At 51.5% G+C, this 25,638-nt stretch overlaps 1 protein-coding gene across 4 annotated transcripts in view; it reads left to right on the top strand.

Annotated features, from left to right (window-relative positions):
• MED27 (mediator complex subunit 27) overlaps window positions 1-25,638 on the top strand; it is a 212,921-nt gene that overhangs the window by 144,920 nt on the left and 42,363 nt on the right. For all 4 annotated transcript variants that reach the window (XM_002721943.6, XM_089321868.1, XM_089321863.1 and 1 more), the window contains exon 4: window positions 9,860-9,953. In XM_002721943.6, coding sequence (XP_002721989.1) covers window positions 9,860-9,953 — 94 coding nt within the window. The remainder of the gene's footprint in view (window positions 1-9,859; window positions 9,954-25,638) is intronic.

Here is a 25,638-nt window from a genome sequence, read left to right as displayed (position 1 = left end):
CAGCCTTGCACACTGAGAGTCATAGAAGCATAAAGCTGAACGGGGGGACCGGCGTTGGCATAGCGGCTTGAGCTGCTGCCTGTGACACCGGCGTCCCATATGGGTGCCGGCTCAATCTCCAGCTGCTCCACTTCCAATGCAGCTCCCCGCTGTGGCCTGGGAAAGCAGCAGAGGACGCCCAAGTGCTGGGCCCTGCGCCCACGTGGGAGACCTGGGAGAAGCTCCTGGCTCCAGCCTGGCCCAGCTTTAGCTTTTGCAGCCTTCTGGGGAGTGAACCAGCAGATAGATCTCTCTCTCCCGCTCTTGCTCTCTCTCGCTCTGTAACTCTGACTTTCAAATAAATATGTTGATCTTAAACACACACACACACACACACAGAAAAGATCCTTCGCAGGCGAACGTACTGAGCAGCTTTTCCGTGGCGGTCTGTTTCCCCGGAGCCTGGGAGGGGCGGGCTTGAGGCCGGAGGCCCCTTGATCACCGTGGTGCCCTTGGGTGCCCCTGCACGCTCGCCCTGCGGTGTCTGCACCCAGCTGGAAGAGAGCAAACCATCCACTCATTCCGCCCTGTTACTCCACCACTGAGGGTTTCTCCGTTGTTTTTTAAAAAGTGTGCGGACTGACAAAAGTGAAGTCTGCTTCCCTGGAATTCTTTCAGCCGATCAGAGCCCTGATGCCTAGGAAAGCCTCGGAGCAGGGAATTGGGTGACGGGTTCTGGCTTCCGCCCCGCCGCCCAGCAGTGTTGTCGCCTTGGGCAAGCCACGCAACCTCTGTTTCTGTCTGCTACAAAACGGGAGCTCTGTACTCGCCCTGCCCCCTCCCAGCACGGGAGAGCGCACGGGGGGGGGGGGGGGGACAGAGGTCACTTTAAAGCAGCAGAGACGCCGCCGTCCTGCCGCCCTCGCCGGCCCTGCCAGGCCTCTCCTTGGATGCGCTGGGTGTTTGTGGAGGATTGGAGGCACTCAATAAATATCGATGGCTGCAACTGCGGTCGTTTACAGACTCACTGCTCTGCCTCTCCCTCTAAATCATGCCCGGGGGCGTGTACGAAGAACTCTTTTTTTCGAGGTGACATTTGTCACACGTTGTAGTTCACGGCAGGCCCGTGAACTTGCTGGGCCCTTGGCAGCCGGCAGCGGGCAATTTGTTTCCGTGCGTGTGTGCAGGGCCCCTGTGTGTGTGGCTCTGCTCTGGCAAATGGAGGAAGAGTGTTGGCTGGCTTGCCCAGTGTTCTCCTAACTCTGTTCAGGTAACTTATCTGGGGAGCCTAACGTCCACGGGCAGCCAAGGAGAGTAGAGCAAGGCAGAGCGCCGCCGAGGCCTCCGGGGGAGCAGCCCCGCTGCAGACTGGCTGCGTGGCCCCGGAGGGTCCGGAGGCTGTGCGTGTCTCGGTGCGCAGCCAGGTGTGCAGGGACAGGAAGGGAGCAGGTGAGAGACTGCCGACACCCAAGCAGATGAAGCAGATGCTGCAGGACGTCTGAGCTCGCTTTGTTCTTTTCTTTGTAGGATTATTTTATTTGAAAAGCAGAATTACAGGCTGGCGCCACAGCTTACTGGGCTAATCCTCCACCTGCGGCACCGGCACACTGGGTTCTAGTCCTGGTTGGGGCACTGGTTCTGTCCCGGTTGCCCCTCTTCCAGGCCAGCTCTCTGCTGTGGCCAGGGAGTGCAGTGGAGGATGGCCCAAGTGCTTGGGCCCTGCACCCCATGGGAGACCAGAATGAGCGCCTGGCTTTGGATCAGTGCAGCACTGGCCGTGGTGGCCATTTGCGGGGTGAACCAACGGAAAAGGAGGACCTTTCTCTCTGTCTCTCTCTCACACTGTCTAACTCTGCCTGTCAAAAAAAGAAAAAAGAAAAGAAAAGCAGAATTACAAACGGGGAGGGAGAGTCAGAAAGATCATCCTTCTGCTGGCTCACTCCCCAAATGGCTGCAGCGGCTGGAGCAGGGCTGAGCCAGGCAGGAGCCAGGAGCTTCTCACAGGTCTCCTACACGGGTGGCAGGGGCCCAGTATTTGGGCCATCTTCTGCTGCTTTCCCAGGCCGTTACCAGGGAGCTGGGTCAGAAGTGGAGCAGCCGGGACTCGAACCGGTACCCATAAAGGACGCCAGCACCACAGGCAGCATCTTTACCAACTATGCCATAGCGCCAGCCCCCACGCTTGCTTTTTGACAGGCACTTTTGAGAACACTTTGATTTTCCTGAGAGAATAACAAGAAATCTTTCACAGACACGATACAAGCATCTAACAGACGTGAAAGGCAAGCACGTTCGACCTGAGTTTCCAGCCTCCCTGTTCAGCGTCTCGAGATTGACAGTTGTGAGTTCATCTGCTCCTCACGGAGCGAGTCAGCAGCCCCCCTGTGCTTTCCCCACTCGCAAAGGCCTCTCCGTCTCATCACTGTGGACAGGGACGGAGGAGAATCTTGCCCCATGTTCATGTCATGCAGATGCGTCCCTTGTCGCTGTTTCCCGGGCATCCCCCTTCCCCTGGGAAGGTGGATTATTCACCTCCGCCTCCCTGGCTTGGAGAGTGTGTATGGGTGGGGAAAGTGAACAGCATGGCTTGTGCACACTGTGTGGGGTAAGTGCTATTTAAATCCGGCTTGAGCTGCTAAACATCGCACTCACAGGGGACCAGGGCCGCGGGCCAGATTGGTTGTGGTTTTGTTCTTCTTTTGAGGAGGGGTCAGACTTTAGAGAGCTAAGCCATCTGTCCAGTAAATTATTTTAAGGCTTTAATAACAAAGAGTTCGCAATGTAGTTTAACGTGTAGAGTAGAAAATGAATGTTTTTGCAAAACTGTTATCTTTAGAAATGTCTTCCACATTCTGTTTTGTTATCATTTTGGTATTGTAATCCCAATTTGGTAGCACACATCTTTGTACTAATGTTTTTCAGAATTAATTAGTGCATTAAAAGCACCCCTTAAAGCTGGCGTGTCACCAGCAGTCCACCTCTTTAGAAGGCTCTCGCTTCTGAGAGGCGTCGAGCTGCCACCGACAGATGCCAGGGAGCTGTGGACGCGCATTAACTCCGAGACTTGAAAGGCCTGCTGCTTGCTTTGAGCTCTGCTTTGTGCAGCTCTCCGGCCGCTATTGTTAGTGACTTTTGACGGCTGATGTAATGGACTCTCTAGCATCTCAGATCTTCCTCTGCTTAAGGGTACTTTGCATTTCAGTCCTCTCATAATGGCCTGATTTGGGTCTACACATTTCGATTCTGCTTTGTTAATTCGTCCTGAGAGGCAGCCAGTCAAGGGTTGTTCCCATCTGCTGGTTCGCTCCCTAAATAAATGCCTGCAAGTGCTGGGGCTGGGCCAGGCTGAAGCCAGCAGCTGGAAACGCAATCCAGGTCTCCCCTGAGGGTAGCCGGGTCCTAATATTTGAGCCATCACCTGCTGTTTCCAACGTGTGCACCAGCAGGGAGCTGGGGCCTGAACCCAGCCTTCCAGATGCGGCTGCAGGCGTCCCAGCCCGCAGGTTAGCCACTAGGCCAAATGCCCACCCGACGTGGCTGACTTGCCTGCAGCGCCTGTCCGTTCAGCAGATACTTGAGGCGTGGTAAAGGGTGCCAGTCCCCGTGGCAGGGTGCTGGGACGCAGCACTGGAGAAGCAGGCGTACGATCCCAGGAAGTCCCGTAGCAGAGCAAGGCGTCAAACAGACAGCCACCCGAAAAGTTGTTTAATGACAGATGGACAGGAGCCACGAGAGAATTAAAGGGACCATAGGAGGAAGCACAGGGTGCACCGGCCCAGAGTTCCGTGGGGTCAGAGGGCTCCCGTGCGGAAGCGTCCTTTAAGCTCAAACCCAAAGACTTGCTGCGTGAGTGGGATGGCATGGGGGTGGGGGTCCGGCAGAGAATACAGAATGTGCACAGCGCACGGGGTAGGCCTGGGCCTGCTCAGGGGTGTGGAAGAAGAAGGCTGAAGGAAGCTGGACCGCAGGGTCTCCTTGGCCATGCCAGGACTTGAGACACCAGCTCACCTCCAGGCTGAGCCTTAACCTTAACGCACGAAGCGGGGCGCTCTCTTCTGTACAGCTTGGCTGCTGCGAATTTGGAGGACAGAGGTGGTGACCCGCAGTCATGACCTCTAAGGTCGCGGAAGTGGGTCCTTGACTTTGTTGGCAGTTTTACTTAGCAGTGAGAGGCAGCTGTTTAAAATCAAACACAGGGGCCCGTGCTGTGCTGCAGCAGGTTAAGCCGCCATCTACAGTCCCACGTCACACGTGGGTGCCAGGTCACGGCCCGGCTGCTCTTCTTCCAATCCAGTGTCCTGCGAACGTGCCTGGGGAAGCAGTGGAAGATGGCCCAAGTGCTTGGGCCCCTGCACCCACTTGGGAGACCTGGAAGAAGCTCCTGGCTTCAGCCTGGCCCAGCCCCGGCCACTGGGGCCATTTGGGGAGTGAGCCAGCAGATGAAAGATCTCTCTGTCTCTGTCTCTGTCTCCCTCTCTCTCGCGGCAACTCTGCCTTTCAAATAAATAAATAAATCTTTTCTAAAAAAGTAAAACACGAAAGGTAAGTGTTGTTGAGGATATAGAGAAAAGGAGCCTCGCACACTTTGAGTGGAGGTCTAAGTTAGTACAGCTGTCGTGGAGAACACTGAAGGTTCCACGGCAACTTGAAAATAGAACTGCTGCGAGATCCTGCAGTCCTGCCACTAGGCACACAGTGGGGACACAAAGTCAGTGTGCTCAGAGCTGTCTGAGTCCCCTGTTCATCGCAGCGTTGTTCTCTGTAGCCAAGATATGGAGCCCACAGGTGAATGGACAAAGCAAACGTGGTGTAACACACAGTGGGTATTACTGAGTCCTAAAAGAACAAGGAGATGCTACCATTTGTGACAGTAGGGGTGAGCCTGCCGCACATCGTATTAAATGAAATAAACCAGCTACGGACAGACACCACAGGATGTCCCTTATCTGTGCAGTCTGAAAGGTGGAATGCATGGACGCAGAGAGTAGGTTGGCGATTACCAGGGGCTTGAGCGGGAGGGGTGGATGAGTGGGTGTATTGGGTTTTTGTTCGTGTAACACAATGAGGTGAGCTGACTTAAGTCTCTGTCTCTGTCTCTCTGCCTCTCCTCTCTCTGTATAACTCTGACTTTCAAATAAATAAAATAATTCTTTAAAAAAAAAAATAAGAATGGGCCGGCGCCACAGCTCACTTGGCTAATCCTCCGCCTGTGGCGCCGGCACACCGGGTTCTAGTCCCAGTTTGAGTGCCGAATTCTGTCCCAGTTGCTCCTCTTCCAGGCCAGCTCTCTGCTGTGGCCCGGGAGGGCAGTGGAGGATGGCCCAAGTGCTTGGGCCCTGCACCCCATGGGAGACCAGGAGGAAGCACCTGGCTTCTAGCGTCGGGTCGGCACAACACGTCAGCCATGGCAGCCATATGGGGGGTGAACCAACGGAAAAGGAAGACCTTTCTCTCTGTCTCTGTCTCTCTCTCTCTCTAACTCTGCCTGTCAAAAATAAATAAATAAATAAAAGAATAAGAAGAAGAATGTATTCCCAAACATGGCCAAGACTGCTTTCAGTGTTCCCACCACAGAAGTGCCTAAGTGGGTGAGGGAGTGTGTGTGTTAACTAACTAACTTGATTTAGCCATTCCACAGTGTGTATGTATTTCAAAACAGCATGTTGTGCGTGATAAATACATCCAATTTTCATGTGTCAATTATAAATAAATCAACAAACAGAACTAACCCAGGGCTGTGTCACAGGAGCAGGGTTTTTTGGTTTTTTTTGTTTTTTTTTTTGTTTTTTTTTTTTTTTTGTAAAGATTATTTATTTGAAAGAGTTACAGAGCGGGAGGGGGGGACAGAGAGAGATTTTCCATCCACTGGTCCAGTCCCCAAATGGTCACATTGGCCAGTGCCGCACCAGGCCGACACCAGGAGCTTTCTCCAGGTCTCCCTCTAGGGTAACAGGGGTCCAAACACCTGGGTCATCTCCCGCTGCTTTCCCAGGCCACTAGCAGGGAGCCGGCCGGGAAGTGGAGCAGCCAGTACACGAGCCCATGCCCATTTGGGATGCCGGTGTTGCAGGCAGCGGCTTTACCTGCCACGCCCCAGTGCCGGCCCCACCCCCACAGAAGCAGTTCTGAGGTTACAGGATTTGTTGTGTCGCTGGTACCACCTCGGTAGCATTCACTTGTGAGCTGCAGCAAACAATACAAATTGTGTCATTGAAAATTAAAATGTACCATTCAGAAAGGAACAAAGAGCAAACCGGAGACTGGCGCCAGAGCAGAGGTCTCTTGAGCTGGAGGCCCTGCATGGACCTTGCTGTGTGACCTGTGCGGGTCCACAGCCCGAGGAACGCTGAGAACAGCTGGGCAGAGAACCCCGAAACTCGCACACGGCTGCGCGGGGCACTGGGGAGAGACAGTGGGAGGATTTGAACAAGCCAGCCGGCCAGCAGGACGGGGATCGCCTGGCGAGGTGGCCGAGGTCCCGACTGACGCCATGTCGGCTGGGAGGACCTCTGAGGTCCCGGTGTTCAGTGGTCTGAGTCAGAGCTCCCAGGGGACAGGCACGCCAAGAGCGAGGGGTGCAGGGCTCCAGGACCTGCCGGGAGTCCGAGCACGGCGTGGCTGATCCTGACGCAGCAGGTGGCGCTCAGGCCTCAGGAAGCTGCCAGGAACTTCAGCAAGTCTCTTAGGTCGGGGCGGGGGGGGGGGGGGGGGACTGGATGGGAAACCGTCGAGAGGACTCCCGTGGCCTAAACGCTGGCTTTCTGCCTGAAAACCCTGACACCCCGTGCCACGCCCGCCGGTTTCTGGAAGCGTTCTCCGGCGGGGCTCCGGGAGCGCCACACCAGCTCTCGGGCCGAGCGCCCCCAGAAGGGGAGCCGAGCAGCTCTCTGCGTTTCGACAGGCTCTGGAACGCGCACGGGAGCAGCAGTCTCTCCAAGTTATCACCCTGTGAGCAGGTTGACAGATATGTGCAAATTGTGACTCACTGCTCAATTTGGCACCAAATTAATGTCTTTCCGCGCGCGTCTGCTCGAGTGTAAGCGAGCCACCGCCGCTGTTTGCTGCTTGTTTGCCTGCACGCCCAAGGTAGAAAGCAGAGTAATTAGCTTCTGCCACGCAGCGGAGGGGACCATATGGCGGGAGCGTAGGAGGAGAGTGCGCTGTTCGTACCTGTCCTCGACCCTGCGCCCCAGCAGGCGCCGCCTCAGGAGGCGGCATCAGGCACTGCCAGAGACCACCTTCCGTGCCGGCCCCCCCCTCCCCCGGCCAAAGGAGAGCCGTGTCTGTCTCCACATTTGCAGCCTGACGCTCCGAGCTCTCCTTATTTCCGGCGAGTCGTCCGTGTTTGGTTTGTTTCCCAGGTTGAGTCTGTTTGAAAGTGACGCGTTTTGATTTTTGCTTCTAGAGTTTAGACGTTGTTTTCCCCGCCTCGAGGTGCAGCTGCCTCTCTCTGTCTTCTTGGCAGATCCATAATGTCACCTGTAACAAAGGAATCTGTTAGGCATGTGGCGAGCCAGGCTCCTTACGTCCCGTTCTGCTTAGTAGCATCTTTGAGCAGAGCTCGCTGAGCCTGATCGGGGAGCACGGGGTCCCCAGGCTGGGAGGGACCAACGGCGAAGGAAGCCCTGCCCAGACCTGTGTGCCGCCCGCCTGCCGCGGGTGTTTTCCTGGCAGCCTTTCCCACCCGGGATCTCTCTCACGGAGAAAGGAATCGGAATGGCAGGGACTTGGTTGTGTGCCCATTTAGGGTCGGTCCCTTACGCAAAGCAAGCAGTCTGGCGCTTGGCGTGGAATTCTGGAGATCGGCTCAGTGAGCCTGGTTTCTTGGGCTGCTGTGTCACTCGGGGTCATCCCGTAACCCACCCCCGGGTCTCATGGAGTGGAGGGCGGAGCCTTCACGGTGAACGGCAGGAGGCAGTGCAGGCGGTGCTGCCTTTGTCCTGGCTTGCTCTCCGCTGTCCCGAGCTAGGACGCCTATTGATTGAGGATCTGTGCAGAAGACATTGCCCACCCCTCCCTCCCCAGGAGCATATGCTTAGCAGTGACCTCCATTCACACAGGACACGGCGTCTGCTTCCTGCTGAGTCTAAAGAAACTGGATTCACACCGTGCCCGTGAACACAGAAAAGAAGTGTGGAAATGAGAGTGCTTTCCGGTGACCTCGGGTGCACTCTCGGCGTAGCATGTTTGTCCTGTGTCTTCCACCTGCAAGGAAATTAAGTTAAAGTGGAGATCCAGGGTGGCTTGTCGTGGAACCGCAAGTCCAGAGGGGACGTCAGGAGGGGGTGGAGGCGGCATCTCAGCCCGCACAGGCTGTTTTCCAGATCATTAAAGCAGCAGCCGAGTCGGCCTGTTCGTCCTGAGCAGGTTCACCGTTTGATGCATCCCTCGGACGTTAGTCCTTGCTCGGTTTGATGCATCCCTCGGACGTTAGTCCTTGCTCGAGGTGGGAGATGGTTCTTCGGTGCTGCCTCTCAGAAGCCACGCGTGCACTTGAAGAATCAGTCTCCCTTAGTCTTGTTTTTCCCAGGAGCAAATACCCTTCAGTGCACCTCCGCTCTCCTCTCCTCCCGTCTTCTCAGCTGTCACTGGTAGTCACGCCGGCCCTCTGAGGAAGACCTGATAGGTCGATCCGTAGGGTCACTCTGCAACTTTCACAGTAGTCCGTATCGATGTCCACTTCTTAACAGCCAGCGCTAAGTTGTCTGTCATCTCTCACGAGTCCCAGGTTTGGAATTAGATCTTTCGTGCTTGTGATCGGAGAGCTGGTCCTGCTTCCTCGAGAGACTATGCGTTGTGTGTGTCCCTGATTTAATGGACATGTGATTTAATTTACCTCTCCAATAGGTATGAAGTCCTGTGCACTGCCTGAGTAGATAGTTTTGCATCTCGGTTATTATATTGCACGTCTCCTTTGTGTCTAGTGTGATTGGATGGTGAGCACAGACACTTGCTTTATTTTATTCTCCAAGGACCAGAGCCAGATCCAGCCCTGTGTACGCTGGGGCTGGCGTCTGCTCTGAGCCTCCGCTGCGTCAGCGATCTCCATTACTGTTCAGCTGCGAGAGGGGCAGGCACCATTTGGGCCTTCACGGAGCACTCCTCTTTTGGAGGAGTATCTCCAAGCAAAGCCCTGGAGCCCATGGCCCACCTGAGATGTTTGGCTGTGGTGAGGGAAGTCTTCGCGTCAGGCAGGGAGCTTAGGAATAAAATTGTGATAGGTGCACAGAAAACTGATCAATGAAAATCAAGGCAAGACTGAAATCCAGGCAAATAAAAGCTGTTGTGCCCCTGCGCCGCAGTGTGGCCCAGCTATCAAAACACAGAGATGTGGAAGGGAAACACGGAGTACTGATTTCAGCAAAAACTGTGCTGTGATCTGAATTAGAGTCCAGCTAGGAAAACAAGAACAGCATTGGGTCTTTAGAGCACAAGGACTTTAATCCAAGGGACTGGTCACTCAGGTGTATAAGGGGCAGGGAGGCCCTGGCAGGGCCTGGACTGGACGGACAAAGAGAACAGGCTGTGTTGTTGGAGCCCCCGGCTAGGGAGGTGACAGCTCAATTCTGTTCTCCTGCGGAAGGAAGTAAATATTCACGCCTTAAAAATGAAAAACCAAGAAGTAGCATTAAAAACATGTTAGTAGAAATAACGAGGTAAATACCAAAAGAAATCACGTAAAAACGCTCAGCTTCAAGAAGGCAGGGGAAGGAACAGGGGAGTAATATTTTTTATAAAAAGCCTTGTAATCTTGTTTGCCTTCCTAAACATGTATTACACTAATAAAAAATTAAATTGAAGTGGAGTCTTTAGTGCACTGTAGATTTAGTGCTCTTTGATGGGGCCGTATCTCATCGTCTGTGTGTGTTTTTCCCGTTAGATATGTCGATGACGTGATCAGCCGCATTGACAGGATGTTTCCTGAGATGTCCATCCACTTATCCAGACCCAATGGGACGTCAGCAATGCTTCTGGTAAGATCTGTGTGACCTATCTGCAGGGACAAAAAACTGACTTCAAAACTCACTCTGGTCCTGTGGCACAGGACCTGTACACAGAGATTAAATCCGAGTTTGATGGCAAATAGCCTGTCTCCTTTGCTGGCGTTCTGTAGATTAAAGGTTCTGTGCTTTCAGGCCTTGCCTTTAGATAGAAATACAGACCCCATGGAGGAGTGAGCCAAAGAGGAAGGACCTGGAAGGCTTGTTTGACCCTCAGTCAGCCGAGGGTGCAAACTCCCGAGTGAGGGCCTGGATGTTCCCAAAGAAGTACGTGAGGAGTGCCCGGCTGCAGAGCGCAGCGGCTGGGAATCGCTTAGAAAGCTCGCGATGTGTTCCCTCCCTCCGGACAGGGGCCCTCGCTGCCGGCGGCCTCAGGGGGTGTGGTCTGCTCGCCGTGCTGCATGCACTTGACCTCTCAGGCTCAGCACGGAGTCTGCGTCTGCGGTGGTCCAGCAGAGCCTGCTGGCTTTGGCTGCAAAGGCCAGCTCATCCTCCTGCTGAGAAGGACGGGACCTCAGCGCGGAGGCGCTTCCCGAGGGTCTGCGGCTGACATGGCTGGCGAACGCTTCCTGAACGCGGGTTCCGGGGCCACCTCCTCCAACGGGAAGCAGCGCTCGCAGAAAGGGGCGATGGTTTGGCCGGGCGTCAGGGAGGTGAGGGCCAGGACCGAGAGGCCGTACCTCTCGTCAGTCACCGCCGCTTTGGCTCCGTGTGATGCCCTCCGTCTCAGCATTTACTCACAGAAGAGCCCATAAGTGACAGTGCCTCAGGATGGGTCGCCGTGCGCTCGGCCGTTCCGCTTTAGGGAGCAGGCTTCTTGGTGTGTGCGGTGTGTTTTTCTCTTAAGCAAGGAAGTCGTATGGGCTTCTCAAATTGCATTATTTTGTTTGTGAGAAAAAAATTAGTGAAGTATATGCAGGCAGCATTGCTGTTTTTCTTTAAAATTCAGTTAAGAATGAGAGGGAGCCGGCACTGTGGTGCAGTGGGCTGGCTAAGCCTGCAGTGCAGACATCCCATATGGGCGCTGGTTTGAGTCCCAGCTGCTCCTCTTCTGATCCAGCTCCCTGCTAATGGCCTGGGAAAGCAGCAGAAGTTGGCCCAAGTGCTTGGGCCCCTGCACCCACCTGGGAGATCTGAAAGAATCTCCCGGTTCCTGGTTTTGGATCAGCCCAGCTCTGGCCTTTGTGGTCATTTGGGGAATGAATCAACAGATGGAAGACCTCTCTCTCTCTCTGTCTCTCCCTCTCTCTGTCAGTAGCTCTGCCTCTCAAACAAATATATAATTTCAAAAAAAATTTTTTTAAAAATGAGATAATAGTGTTCTTTTAATAGAAAAAAAAATCCATCTTCTTCCTGTAAGATGTGCCTGGGTACACAGCGCGCCGCAGATTCTGCCTCTGTCAAGTGCGCACACTGTGGCAACGTCGAGGCCCTCGACGCCCAGCAGCCAGGACATGAATCCTGCACGTAGCCCACCCGGCAGGGACCGCAGACTTAACCCAGACGGGGACTAGACGCGCCCTCAGTGAAGTGGGTTTGTTGGGATGATTTCTGGGTCCTTGCGCTCCCATTTTGCGATGGAGACTGGAACTTGGCATTGAGGGGAAGAGCAGAGTGTGTGTCCCAGCGACCTGCCAGCCTCGTCGGCCCGCTCAGACCCACTGTGAGCGTGCGCCGGCTCAGCTCATGGGAAGCCTCCCATTTTGCTGAACTAAACAGCTAGCGCAGGCCTCTGTGTCTCGCTGGCTGGTTGTTACCTTTCTTTGATGACACAGGGATTCACAGAAGGTGGTGTTTATTTATAGGAATAGTAGAGGGTGATCCAATTCAGGATCAGATTGCCAGGTGGGTAATCATGCTTTCAGCATTATTGCTTCAGTTGGCTTTTTATTCTAAAAGAAGGTTTTGGAGTAGAGGGGGAGGCAAAGAAGCAGAGAGCACCCATCTGCCGGTTTACTCCCCAGAGATCTGCACTAGCCGGGACTGGGCCAGTCTGAAGCCAAGAGCTGGAACTCCATCCGAATCTTCCACGTGGGTGGCAGGGACCCAACCACTTGGGCCATCACCTGCTCCCTCTCAGGGTGTGTAGCAACAGGAAGCTGGAATCAAGAGCAGAGTCGGGACCCAAACCTGCCCGTTCCCAGATGAGATGCCTCTGTCCCAACCAGCGGCCCAGCCACTAGGCCAACCCTGCCCCTAAGATGGGGCTCTCTTGGGTTACAGATCTCTGGGCTGTTGCCACACCCTTCTTCTCTGAGGCCGAAGGCATTCTCACCTGGGAAGGGAGTGGGACCAACAGATGCCACCTCCCCTGCTGCCTCTGTAGCCCCAGCGCCCTGGGCTGAGGTGGGACGACTTGGACTGTACAGGAGGCAGTAGGGCCCCACCGCAGGAGGCCCGGGGAGAGGTGCAAGTGTTGTCTGGAGACTTGGTCCGTGTGTCGTGCAGAATACAGAATACCCTGGACGGCCTGGGGAGGCCGGTGGAGCAGGCACAGCTGAGTGGTCTGCCGACCCCGCCCGTCCCTCCCTTGGCGCAAACCTGACTTGCACCTGTGGTCTCCTAAGAAGCCAGCGGAGCTTCCTGGAGAGCAGGAAACAGAACCTGCCCGGCTGACCTAAGGGAGGCCTTGGCGGCCTTTGGTTTCGGCTTTGCTGTTTAGTGATGCTAAGCGCTCAGCTGCCAGGAGGGACAAAGGAGTGTGAGGAGCAGGAACAGGACTGTCCTGTTGGGTCTCCTGGCGCTGACTGCCTGATCCCCGTGTCATCCGACCATGGAGGTGCTGGCGCTGGAGGGCAGGAGTCGGGCTCCAGCAGCCCCCCAGAAACCCGTGGAGTGGAGGGAACGGCTTCCTCAGAGGAGGCGGGGCAGGCCAGGCTGCAGCCCACGGCTCCCAGCTCCCCGCCCTCGGGCTAGGCAGCACCAGCAGTAGCCGAGGCCCTCGTTTCCACTGCCTGTGCAGCCGGGAGCCCTACCCCTCCTCCACCCGCACCTCCGGAGCCCAGAGCCCCCTCAGGGTCTCCAAGGACGGCTTGTGCAGGGGTAAGGAAGGCTTGGAGTACACTGATTCTTAAAGTGTTATTATGGAATCTGATAGAAGTACGAACATGTGACAAGCATGTAAGTTACAAAGCACAGATAAACCCTGCGCGCCCCTGGCCATGTGCTGCGCCCCGAGCCTGCCTCTCACCTGGGATCCTCACGGGTGCTCCGCCGTGGCGGGCGGCGTGTGCCGGGGTGAGAGGGGCCCCGGCTCGGATGTGTCTGGGAGCTGCGTCATCTTCATCGCTCTCTAACAGCCCGTGCTGTGCTGTGACTGCCCACACTCTCCTTGCCGAGGCCTGTCAGGTTGTTTCTAATTTTGCTTCTTAAATAATCTCAGCCTGAGCCTTCTTGTGCACGAGTCGCGGAGCCAGCGCAGACCCTGTGGTTGAGTGAGGGGCTGTTGGGAGCAGTAGGGCTGGTGGCTTTTCCCCCAGAGTTACCTGAGTCCTGGTGCCACCCTGGTGGAGAAGGAGGCCCTGAAATATCCCCTGAGAAGTGACCTTGCCGTCCCACGTCCCACCGACCCTGCAGCGTCCTAACTCTGCTCTGCTCCTGTTGCCTGGGTGCAGAGGGGTTCCCTCAGGTTGTGCACAGGACAGCATGCGTGGGGAGACAGCACAAAGCCATCGTCTTCCCAGATGATGGTAGCTTGGCTGGTCCTGTCTTGGTTCCTCGCTCCTCAGGAAATCCGTGCCAAGTAAGTGCAGGGCACCTAGGCCACACACGGACTGCACATGGAGCCCGCGGCTGTCCTGCTTCTGCACGGTATGAGGGAGAGGCAGAGAGCCGCCAAACTGACACCGGTATGCGTTTTCCTAAATGTGTTTGTTGAAGACACAGAGACAACACGCTCCCACCCACTGGCTCACTCACAGATGCCCTAATCCAGCAGGGCTGGGCTGGGGCTGAAGGAGCCAGGAGCTCCACGCCAGTGGCAGGAACCCAACTGCCGGAGCCAAGAATCGAACCAGGTACTCTGGCGTGGAACCGAGTGCACAGCCCCAAACAGCTTCTGTTTTAGACGACTGAGGTTGCCTTGGCCCATCTGAAGCTGCACGGCTGTGTGTGCTTGGCCTGGGCACGGGAGGTGAGAGGGAGGGCCAGCAGGCGTGGCGCCGGCTTCCCATGGACCAGCAGGTGCGCAGAGGAGCTGGGAGGAGGAGTGCTGGACTCCGAAACCGACAGCACAGTTACCGGCCCAACTTCTGGCGTCTTTGTGAGCCCTGGCCCAACTCCTGTGAAATCCCAACTTCCAGCCTCTTACATAATCTTTAAATACATCGTGGCTCTCAGCTCTGGAAGCTGTCTTGGCGTTGTGCAAGTTAATAACTCATGATATAATAAATCCTGTTTCTGTTCTTTCAAGAGATGAGCTCAGTCAGCCAAAAATAAATCTAGCTATGTTGATATTTAGTTTTAGCTAATCTACCGCCTAACATCCCATTATTAATTTTCTTCAAACAGTCAAAATATTGTAAGAGCTTAACTGAGTCAGAGCCTGGGACAAGCTGCTGGCTCCTCTCAGCATCTAAAATATTAATCTACAATGTTTGATCCGCTAAGTATAAAAATGTAAGAAAAGTTTCAGCCATGATGCTTCTAATACACCTTCCTGTTTTATGAATTAACCTGCCTGTAGATGCGATTTGATTTTACAAAAGATAAAACGCATGCATTAGTCTTTGTGATTGCCTGTTTTAACTGACCTGCGTGTCGTTGATATGTTCAGGCGTCGCTGCGTCCTGCCGCATCTTCTTGCATTATTGCATCTGATGGGAGGCCGAGTTCTTGGAGGCAGGAAGGGCCATGCCACAGCTGCCCTGCTGACCGTCTGGGGCTCTGGTTCCCCTGCTGGGTCCGGTGTTTCTCGTGAGTAGGCCTAAGACTCGTCATAGCGTGTGGAAGAGGCACATTCCTGGCAGGCTCTGGGCTGGAGGCCGGGAGCCGCACCCCCATGGGGCCAGTTGAGTCTGGTTATCTGTGGAACATGTTCTGAGGATCAGAGTTCAAGTTCTGGTGAAGGCTGGCCTGAAAGCCCCAGCTCTGGGGGTCACACTGGTGTGTGGGCTGTGTTACTGGAACCCTTGACCTTGCTCCGTGAATACTCACGAGCCCCAGGAGAGAGCGGCTGGTCTGGGCACAGTGTCTCGGGGCCTGCACTGGAGGGCGGGAGAGGGATGAGAGGCCAGCCAGCTGCTGCAGGTGTGAGGCGGGGAGGGCTGGAGAGGGCAGAGGGCCCTGCATGGGGGCAGGAGGGCAGTCAGGGCAGCCCCCGGAAGTTGAGACCTGAGGGAAGTGGGGCCCACTGGTGGTCAGCTTTTTTTTTTTTTTTTTTTTAAGATTCTTTTTTTTAATTTATTTATTTGAGGCAGAGTTACAGGGAGAGGGAGAGGCAGAGGCAGAGAGAGAGGTCTTCCATCCACTGGTCCACTCTCCAAATGGCCACAGCGGCCAGAGCTGGGCCAATCTGAAACCAGGAGCCAGGAGCTTCTTTTGGGTCTTCCAGGAGGGTGCAGGGGCCCAAGGACTTGGGCCATCTTCTACTGCTTTCCCAGGCCATAGCAGGGAGCTGGATCAGAAGTGGAGCCCATATGGCATATTGGCACTGCGGTGTAAGCCCACTACACCGCAGTGCCAGCCCCTGGTGGTCTGCTTTTTATTCTTGAGAGTTTTGGCCAGTGCTAGAACTTCACATGCAATATCCACTCTGTGGGGGCATTGTTTCCCTCCACCAAGGTTGGCAATGGAAGTACCAGGAATAGCTCTCTAGTTTTCCTTTTTTTCCTTTTCCTTTCTGTTTTACTCTTGAGTATTTTAGAGTATGCATGTTCTTGGTCTCGTGGTTGGAACTGTGATCAGCTTTTGTATTTGTTCTTGCTTGGGGCTCTCTGGAGAGACTTTGATGTAGGTAACTGTCCATAGTGTGTCTGCCTGCCAGCATTTTCAAACATACAAGAAGAGAGATTGTTGATGCCCACAGAGATTCTAAAATGACAAGTATTTACTGCCCTGGCTGGATCTGTCCATCCTCCCTCTGCCATTTAAAATACACACTTAGCTGTCTGCCTCTAGAAAAACACAGCACTTCTGTTTCATGGCTATGAGGCCATTATTAAATTCAACAAAATTACCAGTAATTCATTGGTATCATTTAAAATTTAGGGGCCTTTGTCATGGTGTAGCCAGTAAAAGCCACTGCCTGTGACACCGGCATCCCATGTGAGTGCCGGTTCATGTCCTAGATGCTGCACTTCGATTCCAGCTCCCTGCTAACAGCCTGGGAAAACACTGGAAGATGGCCCAAGTGGGAGACCTGGGTGGAGTTCCCGGCTCCCGCCTGGCCCAGCCCTGGCCATTGCAGCCATCTGGAGAGTGACCCAGTGGATGGAAGACCTCTGTCTCTGTTTCTTCCTCTCTCTCTGTAACTCTAGCAAATAAATACATCTTTTTAAAAAAAATTTAGACTATGTTCAGATTGCTCGGATTTGCTTAAAAATGCCCCGTAGCCAGTTCACTTGAAGGAAGGTCCAGACGAAGTCCACACTTGACGGTCACTGCTAATCGTCCGAGCGTCCCCTCCTGTCCTCCCACCACTGGCTGCGTTGCGGAACCTGGGTTGGTCGTCCAGTAAGTCACCCGCTTCTCTTTACTTTTGCTTTTGACTTCTTTTACTTTAAACTCTATTTATTAACAAATTTCTAACCATGTCATTGCCATTGCAACAAACATTTTGGAAACAACTTTTTAAAAAATTTTTGATTTGAGACATTATTTTGAATATTCTTAATAATTGACTGTATTTCACCTTAAAGCAGTAGTTCTCAAACATTTTGGTCTTGGTACCTCCCCACACTCTTAAACATTTTTGAAAACCTGAAAGAGTTTTTGTTGCTGTGTGATATGCAAATAGCCATTAATATTTACCATATTAGAAGTTAAAACTGGGGACTGGTGTTCCGCCTGCGGTGCCAGCATCCCATATGGGTGCCAACTCTAGTCCTGGCTGCCCCTCTTCCAGGCCAGCTCTCTGCTGTGGCCCGGGAGTGCAGTGGAGGATGGCCCAAGTGCTTGGGCCCTGCACCCCATGGGAGACCAGGAGAAGCACCTGGCTCCTGGCTTCAGATCGGCGCAGCGTCTGCCATTATGGCCATTTGGGGAGTGAACCAACGGAAGGAAGACCTTTCTCTCTGTCTCTCTCTCTCTCTCACTGTCTGTAACTCTACTTGTCAAATAAAAAATCTAAAAAAAAAAAAGTTAGAACTGAGAAATATCTAAGACATAAGAATACACGAGCCACTCAGCGTCGTGTTGATGTGACCTCGTGGTGTGCAGGCTCCAGAAGTTCCCACGTGAACTTGAGAGTTAGACTGAAACACACAAAGCAGTGGCTGCTGTTGGCCTAAAAACAACTTGATCTCACGGGCCCCTTGGAAGGGTCTCTGTCGCCTTCGTGTCCGGCGCACGGCTTGAGAACTGATGCCATAAAGGGGTCTGACTTGGAGCCACATTCAGTACGATTTTTGTGTGTGTCAAAAATGAAGAAGAACTATAAAGACCACGTTTTTCTTACAAAGTTTGTTAAATGGCATTTTTACCCAAAGAGTGTTTAACAGGGAATTCCAATAATATCCCACGGAGTGACAAAGATGTTAGAACGTGGGTTCAGATTTCCGAAGTGGTTGTTGCTGTCACATTGTAGAATTTAGTGCCTTCAGAAATAGCGGGACAGCGAAGTGACTTTCTGAGTCCTCATATCTGGGGAGGTCATTCTCAGATCGCTGCTGGGTGTGGCTTAGCGTGGTGGGGGAGTCAGCTGCTTCACCCCTCGCACCGGGCTTCCCACCTTCACACTGCCTTCCGTCTTGGCCCGGCTGATTCTTTGTTGTGTGGGGCGGTCCTGTTGGTGGTCAGAAGTGTGGCAGAATCTCGCTCTGGCTCTGGCTCTGGGTCTCTCGCTTGCGCGCATGCTCGCTCGCTCGCTCGCTCTTTCTCTCTCTCTCTCTCTCCCTCTCTCTCTCAGATTTATTTGAGAGGTAGAGCTGTCGAGAGATAGAGAGAGACAGAGAATGGTCTTCGGGGCCAGCACTGTGGAGTAGCGGGTAACATTGCCACCTGCGGTGCCAGCACCCCATATGGGCACCGGTTCTAGTCCTGGCTGCTCCACTTCTGATCCAGCTCTCTGCTATGGCCTGGGAAAGCAGTGGAAGATGGCCCAAATGCTTGAGTCCCTGCACCCACGTGGGAGACCCGGAGGAAGCTCCTGACTCCTGGCTTTGGGTTGGCACAGCTCCAGCTGTAGTGGCCAATTGGGGAGTGAACCAGTGGATGGACAGCCTCTCTTTCTCTCTCTATTTCTCTCTCTCTCTCTTTCTCTCTCTCTTTCTCTCTTTCTCTACCTTTCCTTCTCTGTGTAACTCTGACTTTCAAATAAATAAATAAAATCTAAAAAGAAAAGAGATTGGTCTTCAATCCACTGGTTCACCCCCTAAATGGCCACAACGGCCAGAGCTGGGCTAATCCAAAGCCAGGAGCTTCTTCTGGGTCTCCCACATGGGTGCAGGGACCCAAGAGCCCAGGCCATCCTCTGCTGCTTTCGCAGGCCATTAGCAAGGAGCTGGATTGGAAGTGGAGCAACCAGGACTCGAACCAGTACCCATATGGGATGCAGGTGCCACAGGCGGAGGCTTAGCCTATTGCACCCCAGCCCCGAGGCAGAATCTCTTCACCCCAGTTGCTGGTAGCCTGCCCTTTCCCTGTAAAGCTCTAACAGTTAGCACTAGCCACAGCTGAATGAATGTCCTTTGCTGGACAAACAAGCAAAAAGAAGTTAAGAACCACTACCCCCAAACCAAGCAGTTCCTTCCTAGGAGTAGATCTAAGGAAAACTTTGTCCCATGGTGAAAGTGATAAAATTATCCAATTTTCAGACTCCATTTTTTTTTTTTTTTTTTTTTTACAGGCAGAGTGGACAGTGAGAGAGAGAGAGAGAGAGAGAAAGGTCTTCCTTTGCCATTGGTTCACCCTCCAATGGCCGCCGCGGCTGGCGCGCTGCGGCTGGCGCACCGCGCTGATCCGATGGCAGGAGCCAGGTACTTCTCCTGGTCTCCCATGGGGTGCAGGGCCCAAGCACTTGGGCCATCCTCCACTGCACTCCCTGGCCATAGCAAAGAGCTGGCCTGGAAGAGGGGCAACCGGGACAGAATCCGGCGCCCCAACCGGGACTAGAACCCAGTGTGCCGGCGCCGCTAGGTGGAGGATTAGCCTAGTGAGCCACGGCGCCGGCCAGACTCCATTTTTTTTTTTTTTAAGGGAAAAGGTTTATTGATGTGGAAATCTGACAGGCCGGATGGAAAGGGTGAAGAATAAAAAAGAGGGGGGTCGAGAGAGAGATCGCACGTGTGTGGGAAGCAGGTCCCGCTCCATGTGTGGGAGCAGTGAATCCCATTAGGGTCGGGCTGGAGCTGACGTCTGTGGGTGGGCCATTTGGTCAGCTGACTTCTAGCAGTAGCTACGGGACCAAAGCTAGGATGGTGTGCAGGGCGTCGACTGTGCCACAGCTAATACCTACCCCTGTGCCCTTTTACTAGCACCCTCCCCTTTATTCCTGGGTTGAGGAGAAGCTCTTGACTCTTTCATTTATGTGCCCTTTGCAGCCTTGGACAGAAAACAACTCATTTTCCTTCACCACCTTTGAGGACAGATTCTCCATATCCCAACCTCCTTTGTCTCTTTTAGCAGTTTCTGTATTAAAGTCTGTCTGTCTGATACTAGGATGGCTACCCCAGCTCTTTTGGTCTCTGTTAGCATGGTGTTGTGGGGCACAGCAAGCAAAAGGCCACCAAAGCGATTAAGTTAAATGAGGAGTCTTTGTTAGCCAGCTGGCGGCTGCCCTGCTCCCAGAACAAGTCCATAGGAGACAGCCCCGAGTTTCAGTTGTGGGGCGTTTTTAAAGGCAAAAACCATATTTTGGTGGTCTTGGCTGTTAGCAAGCAAGCAGAAGTACAGAAGCCAGAAATATGCCTGTTCCAGCCGGATGAGCAGACCGATATCCATAACTTGTTTCTCTCAAAGGAACAGTCCTTCTCTGAAGCAAGCAGTCGGGATAACCTGTAGGCACCCGGGCTTGCTGTGTCCTGTGGGAACAATGGAGCATCCTTCCAGCCTTTCACTTTGAGTCTGCGTGCATCTCTGTTGGTGAGATGTGTTTCTTGTAGGCAGCAGATAGGTGGTTTTGTGTTTCAATCCCTTCAGCCATTCCATGACTTTTAACTGAGTTGAGGCTATTTACATGTCACAAAGTGACTACTGGTAAGTAACGCCCTGGCCCTGCCATTTTTCCATACATAGTCCTATTTTTTACTTTCGATTTCCTTTGTACTTTTCCTGGGAGATTTTCTTCCTTTACCTTCTTCCATAGCGATGACCATGTTTCCGTGTTTCCGTGTGCAGCACATCCTTAAGCATCTTGTGCAAGGCTGGATGGGTGGTGACAAATCCTCTCAATTTCTGTTTGTCGTGGAAGGTCTTTATTTCGCCTGCATTCATAAATGAGAGCTTGGCAGGTACAGCATTCTGGGTTGACAGTTTTTTTCTCTTAAGGCTTGGAGTGTATCTCTCCATTCTCTCCTAGTCTGTAGGGTTTCTGATGAGAAGTCAGCTGTGAGTCTAATTGGAAATTCTTTGAAAGTCATCTGGCATTTCTCTCGTGCACACCTTAGAATCTACTCTTCATGTTTTACTGTGGAGAGTTTGACTACAGTGTGTTGTGGTGAAGATCTTTTCTGGTCATGTCGATTAGGAGTTCTGTGTGCTTCCTGTACTTGGATGTCCCTTTTTTTCTCCAAATTAGGGAAATTTTCTGTTGTTAGTTTTCTAATTTCCTCTTCTTGTTTTTTTTGTCTATTTATTTTTTAAAGATTTTATTTATTTATTTGAGAGGTAGAGTTACAGAGAGAGAGAGAGAGAGAGAGAGAGAGAGAGAGAAAGGTCTTCCTTCCGTCGGTTCACTCTCTAGATGGCCGCAACGGCCAGAGCTACGCTGATCTGAAGCCAGGAGCCAGGAGCTTCTTCCCGGTCTCCCACACAGGTGCAGGGGCCCAAGGACTTGGCCCATCCTCTACTGCTTTCCCAGGCCATAGCAGAGAGCAGGATTGGAAGAGGAGCAGCCAGGACTAGAACTAGCACCCATATGGGATGCCGGCGCTGCAGGCAGAGGATTAACCTACTGCGCCATGGTGCCGGCCCCTGTCTGACTATATAATTTCCTGTGATTTGTCTTCTAAGTCAGATATTCTTTCTTCTGCTTCACCAATTCTGTTGTCAAGGCTTTCCACTGCATTTAGAATTCTATTGAATTCTTCATTTCCAAGATTTCATTTTGCTTTAAGATCTCAATTTCATGGGAGAAATTTTCTTTCATGTCATGTACAGATTTCATTAGTTTGTGCATTTGCTTCTGATTACTTCTATGTAATCTTTTTTTCAAAAAAGATTTATTTTTTATTTATTTGAAATCAGAGTTACAGAGAGAGGTAGAGACAGAGAGAGAGGTCTTCCATCCACTGGTTCACTCCCCAGATGACCACAATGGCTGGAGCTGCACTGATCTGAAACGGGAGCCAGGAGCTTCTTCCAGGTCTCCCACGTGGGTGCAGGGCCCAAGCATTTGGGCCATCTTCTACTGCTATCCCAGGCCACAGCAGAGCTGGATTGGAAGAGGAGCAGCCGGGACTAGAACCGGCGCCCTTATGGGATGCGGTGCTTCAGGCCAGGGCTTTAACCCACTGTGCCACAGCGCCACCCCACTTCTATGTAATCTTATCAATTTTTTGAATTCCATTTCGTGCATTTCTTCAGACTCTTCATCTTCACAGTCCAGTACTGAGGTGTTGTGTTCTTTTGGGGGCATCATGTTTCTTGCTTCTTGAATTGGTGCATTTATTATTTGGCGTCTGTGGAGATATTGGTTGGCTTCTTGTTGTTTTCTATAAGGCAGGTGTTGTATGAGGTTGCATTGGCCTCGAAAGGCCAGGCGGGGTGGAGGAGCGATGGTCTATCTTCTATAGCTGCAGGGGCGACAGGCCTTGGGCCTCTGGCGTGGCGCAGTGTCTCCAGCTGTTTCCTAGGTAGGGAGCCCAGTACACCCCTGGAGCAGCGTTTGGTCGACCGCCTGGTTGGTGAAGGCTTTGGTGCGTCCCGTTCTCACCTCCTAGAACACTTAAACACACAAGGTCGTATAAAAGCCAGGGTGAGAATAGCAGCCAGTGGTCCTAGGAGTGGCATTAACCAAGTGATGAGAGGAGTTCTTTTGGAGAAGAAATGAGGAGGGTCTTTGGACCCTTGTGAAGATTGTTAGGTGGGTGTGGTTAACATAATAACAACACTGGTAAGGCGCATCTGTCCCATAGTGCCACACCTGTTAGTGAGCTGATTCGGCTTTGGGGACCTCGGATGGCATCAGCTGAGGTCTAATGAGGATGGGCCTAATGACCTCCACTTGTAGCTGTCGGGGTTGTTTTGAGTCGGTTGGTCAAGATAATGTGGCCCAAAGCTGTTCCTGAGATCACTACTGAGGAGAGGGAGGCTGCGAAGCTGATCCCAACCAAGACGGGAGAAAGGCCACTCGTCTCTTGTGGGCAGAGGGGTTTGTCTGCAGGAAAATTCTGAACAGTCATACAACGTTAAGTGGGGGAGAGGACCATCAATCCACACGGGTCGGGAGTAGAGCCATTGGTGTAAGTAAGAGTAGAGGCTATGATTACAAAGGATTGAGACCCCAAGTGGGCCAGACAGAGTCTAGAACAAAGGACAGAGCCATTATTGGAGGACCTAAGAAAACCATGAGGAAGTGTTTTGATTGAGAGGCAAATGGAGACTGACAGAAGAGGCTTGATGATGATCAGGTGGGCTTGAAGGCCTTGTCAGTCATGAGGCCCAGAGCTGTCTGTCTCTTCACAAAGGCACCCTGTTGACTTGCATTACCTGGCTGGCCTGGGAGGAGAGCTGGCCAGGTGAAGGCAGGTGTCATCTCTAACAGGAAATGTACAGTTCTGCAGTGTCACTGACCCTGCTTGGCCGTCCCCTCAGCAGCCATGGTCACTTTTTAAGCTGGGCCGAGTGAAGGGCTTCTCAGACCTGAAACCCTTCGCCTCCAGGGCAGGTCCATCTCCAGGGACCCAGCTCTTGGCTGGCAGAGCGGCCAGGGCTCTTCACAGGCTGACCTCTGCTGAAGCCCTGGTTTTCCACATCGAAAACCAGTGCAGTGGACTGGCCCGTTGGGTCTCCTTGAGGGCAGATCACTGCAAAGCAGCGTTAACTGGCTGCCACCCGTCTTCACGTTGCTGCCGCTGCCTCGCTTCCTCTTCCTCCCGGTTTTGTTACAGCAGACCAGAGGGTGCAAGTCAGGGGGTGTTCATCAGACTCAGTGTTAAGATGACCAAAGAACAATAGGTTCAAATGAAATTTAATGAAGAGAATGGAAGAAAGGCTGAAAAACAAGAGAGTGACAATGATAAAAGTAGAAAGAGCCAGAGAAAGAGTGAGTGAAATGAAACACAGCCAAAGAGAAAACAGTGCAAGTATGATTGGAGTCCAGGGAAGAAAAAGCCAAAGTAATAGAAGAGAAATAGTATGTAAAACCAATCTAAGAGAAGTTTCTAGAAATTGCAGAAGGTCTGAATCTATACATTGGAAGGACCTACTGGGTAATTGGCATTATTAACCAGAAATAATCAAATCTACAATATATCCTGGTAATACAGTTATACTTAAAAGATAAAGAAAAAACACTTCAGTCTTCCAAACTAAAAAATAAAAAAAAATCAATTAACTTAAGTGCAAAGAATCAGACTGCTCAAAAAGATACAGATACAGATGCAGATATATAGATATAGATACAGATATAGATACAGGTATAGATATAGATATAGATACAGGTATAGATATAGATACAGGTATAGATATAGATACAGATATAGATACAGGTATAGATATAGATACAGGTATAGGTATAGATACAGATATAGATATGGATACAGATACAGATATAGATACAGGTATAGATATAGATACAGGTATAGATATAGATACAGATATAGATACAGGTATAGATATAGATACAGGTATAGGTATAGATACAGATATAGATATGGATACAGATACAGATATAGATACAGGTATAGATATAGATACAGGTATAGATATGGATACAGATACAGATATAGATACAGGTATAGATATAGATATAGGTATAGATATAGATACAGGTATAGATATAGGTATAGATATAGATATGGATACAGGTATAGATATAAATATAGATACAGGTATAGATATAGATACAGGTATAGATATAGATATAGATACAGGTATAGATATGGATACAGGTATAGGTATAGATACAGGTATAGGTATAGATACAGGTATAGATATAGATACAGGTATAGGTATAGATACAGATATAGATATGGATACAGATACAGATATAGATACAGGTATAGATACAGGTATAGATGTAGATACAGGTATAGGTATAGATACAGGTATAGATATGGATACAGATACAGATATAGATACAGGTATAGATATAGATACAGGTATAGATATAGATACAGGTATAGATATAGATACAGGTATAGATATAAATACAGATATAGATATGGATACAGGTATAGATATAGATACAGGTATAGATATAGATATAGATACAGGTATAGATATAGATACAGATATAGATATAGATACAGATATAGATACAGGTATAGATATAGATACAGGTATAGGTATAGATACAGATATAGATACAGATACAGGTATAGATATAGATACAGGTATAGATATAGATACAGGTATAGATATGGATACAGGTATAGATATAGATACAGGTATAGATACAGGTATAGATATGGATACAGGTATAGATATGGATACAGGTATAGATATGGATACAGGTATAGATATAGATACAGGTATAGATATAGATACAGGTATAGATATGGATACAGGTATAGATATAGATACAGGTATAGGTATAGATATAGATACAGATATAGATATAGATACAGGTATAGATATGGATACAGGTATAGATATAGATACAGATATAGATACAGGTATAGATATGGATACAGGTATAGATATGGATACAGGTATAGATATAGATATGGATACAGGTATAGATATAGATACAGGTATAGATATAGATATGCCAGGCAGTGATGGAGCAGCATCTGCAGACAGGTGTGAGTTACGGATCTATGATACTCCTCATGTGTGGGTATCTCAGGTATGCGGGCCAGTGGAAGACCGTGTTGACAGGGAGTTCTGTGCCTGTGGGCCGTCTTAGGGAAGAGCTTCCCCCAGCCCAGCGGTGGGTGAGAAAGCCTGAGCAGCAAGGCTGGGGGTGAGCGCGTCGTGCAGGAACTGCAGGTGCGGGGGGGGCTCCAAAACACAGGGGGCCTTTCTTCTTGTTCCAAAGACGGACAGACATACAGAGTCCTGTCCTCTGATTCACTCCCCAGCTGTCCACAAGGACTGACTGAGCTGGACTGGAGCTGGGAGCCAGGAATGCAGGCCAGGCCTTCCGTGAGAGTGGCAGCCATGGCCATCGCTCCCA

This window comes from Oryctolagus cuniculus, chromosome 1 (assembly GCF_051225735.1).
Source record: "Oryctolagus cuniculus isolate XC-2025 breed Fujian yellow rabbit chromosome 1, ASM5122573v1, whole genome shotgun sequence".
In the NCBI taxonomy this organism is placed as follows: domain Eukaryota; kingdom Metazoa; phylum Chordata; class Mammalia; order Lagomorpha; family Leporidae; genus Oryctolagus; species Oryctolagus cuniculus.
Note: the sequence above shows the minus strand (reverse complement) of the source record. Positions and strands in the feature narration are given on the sequence as shown.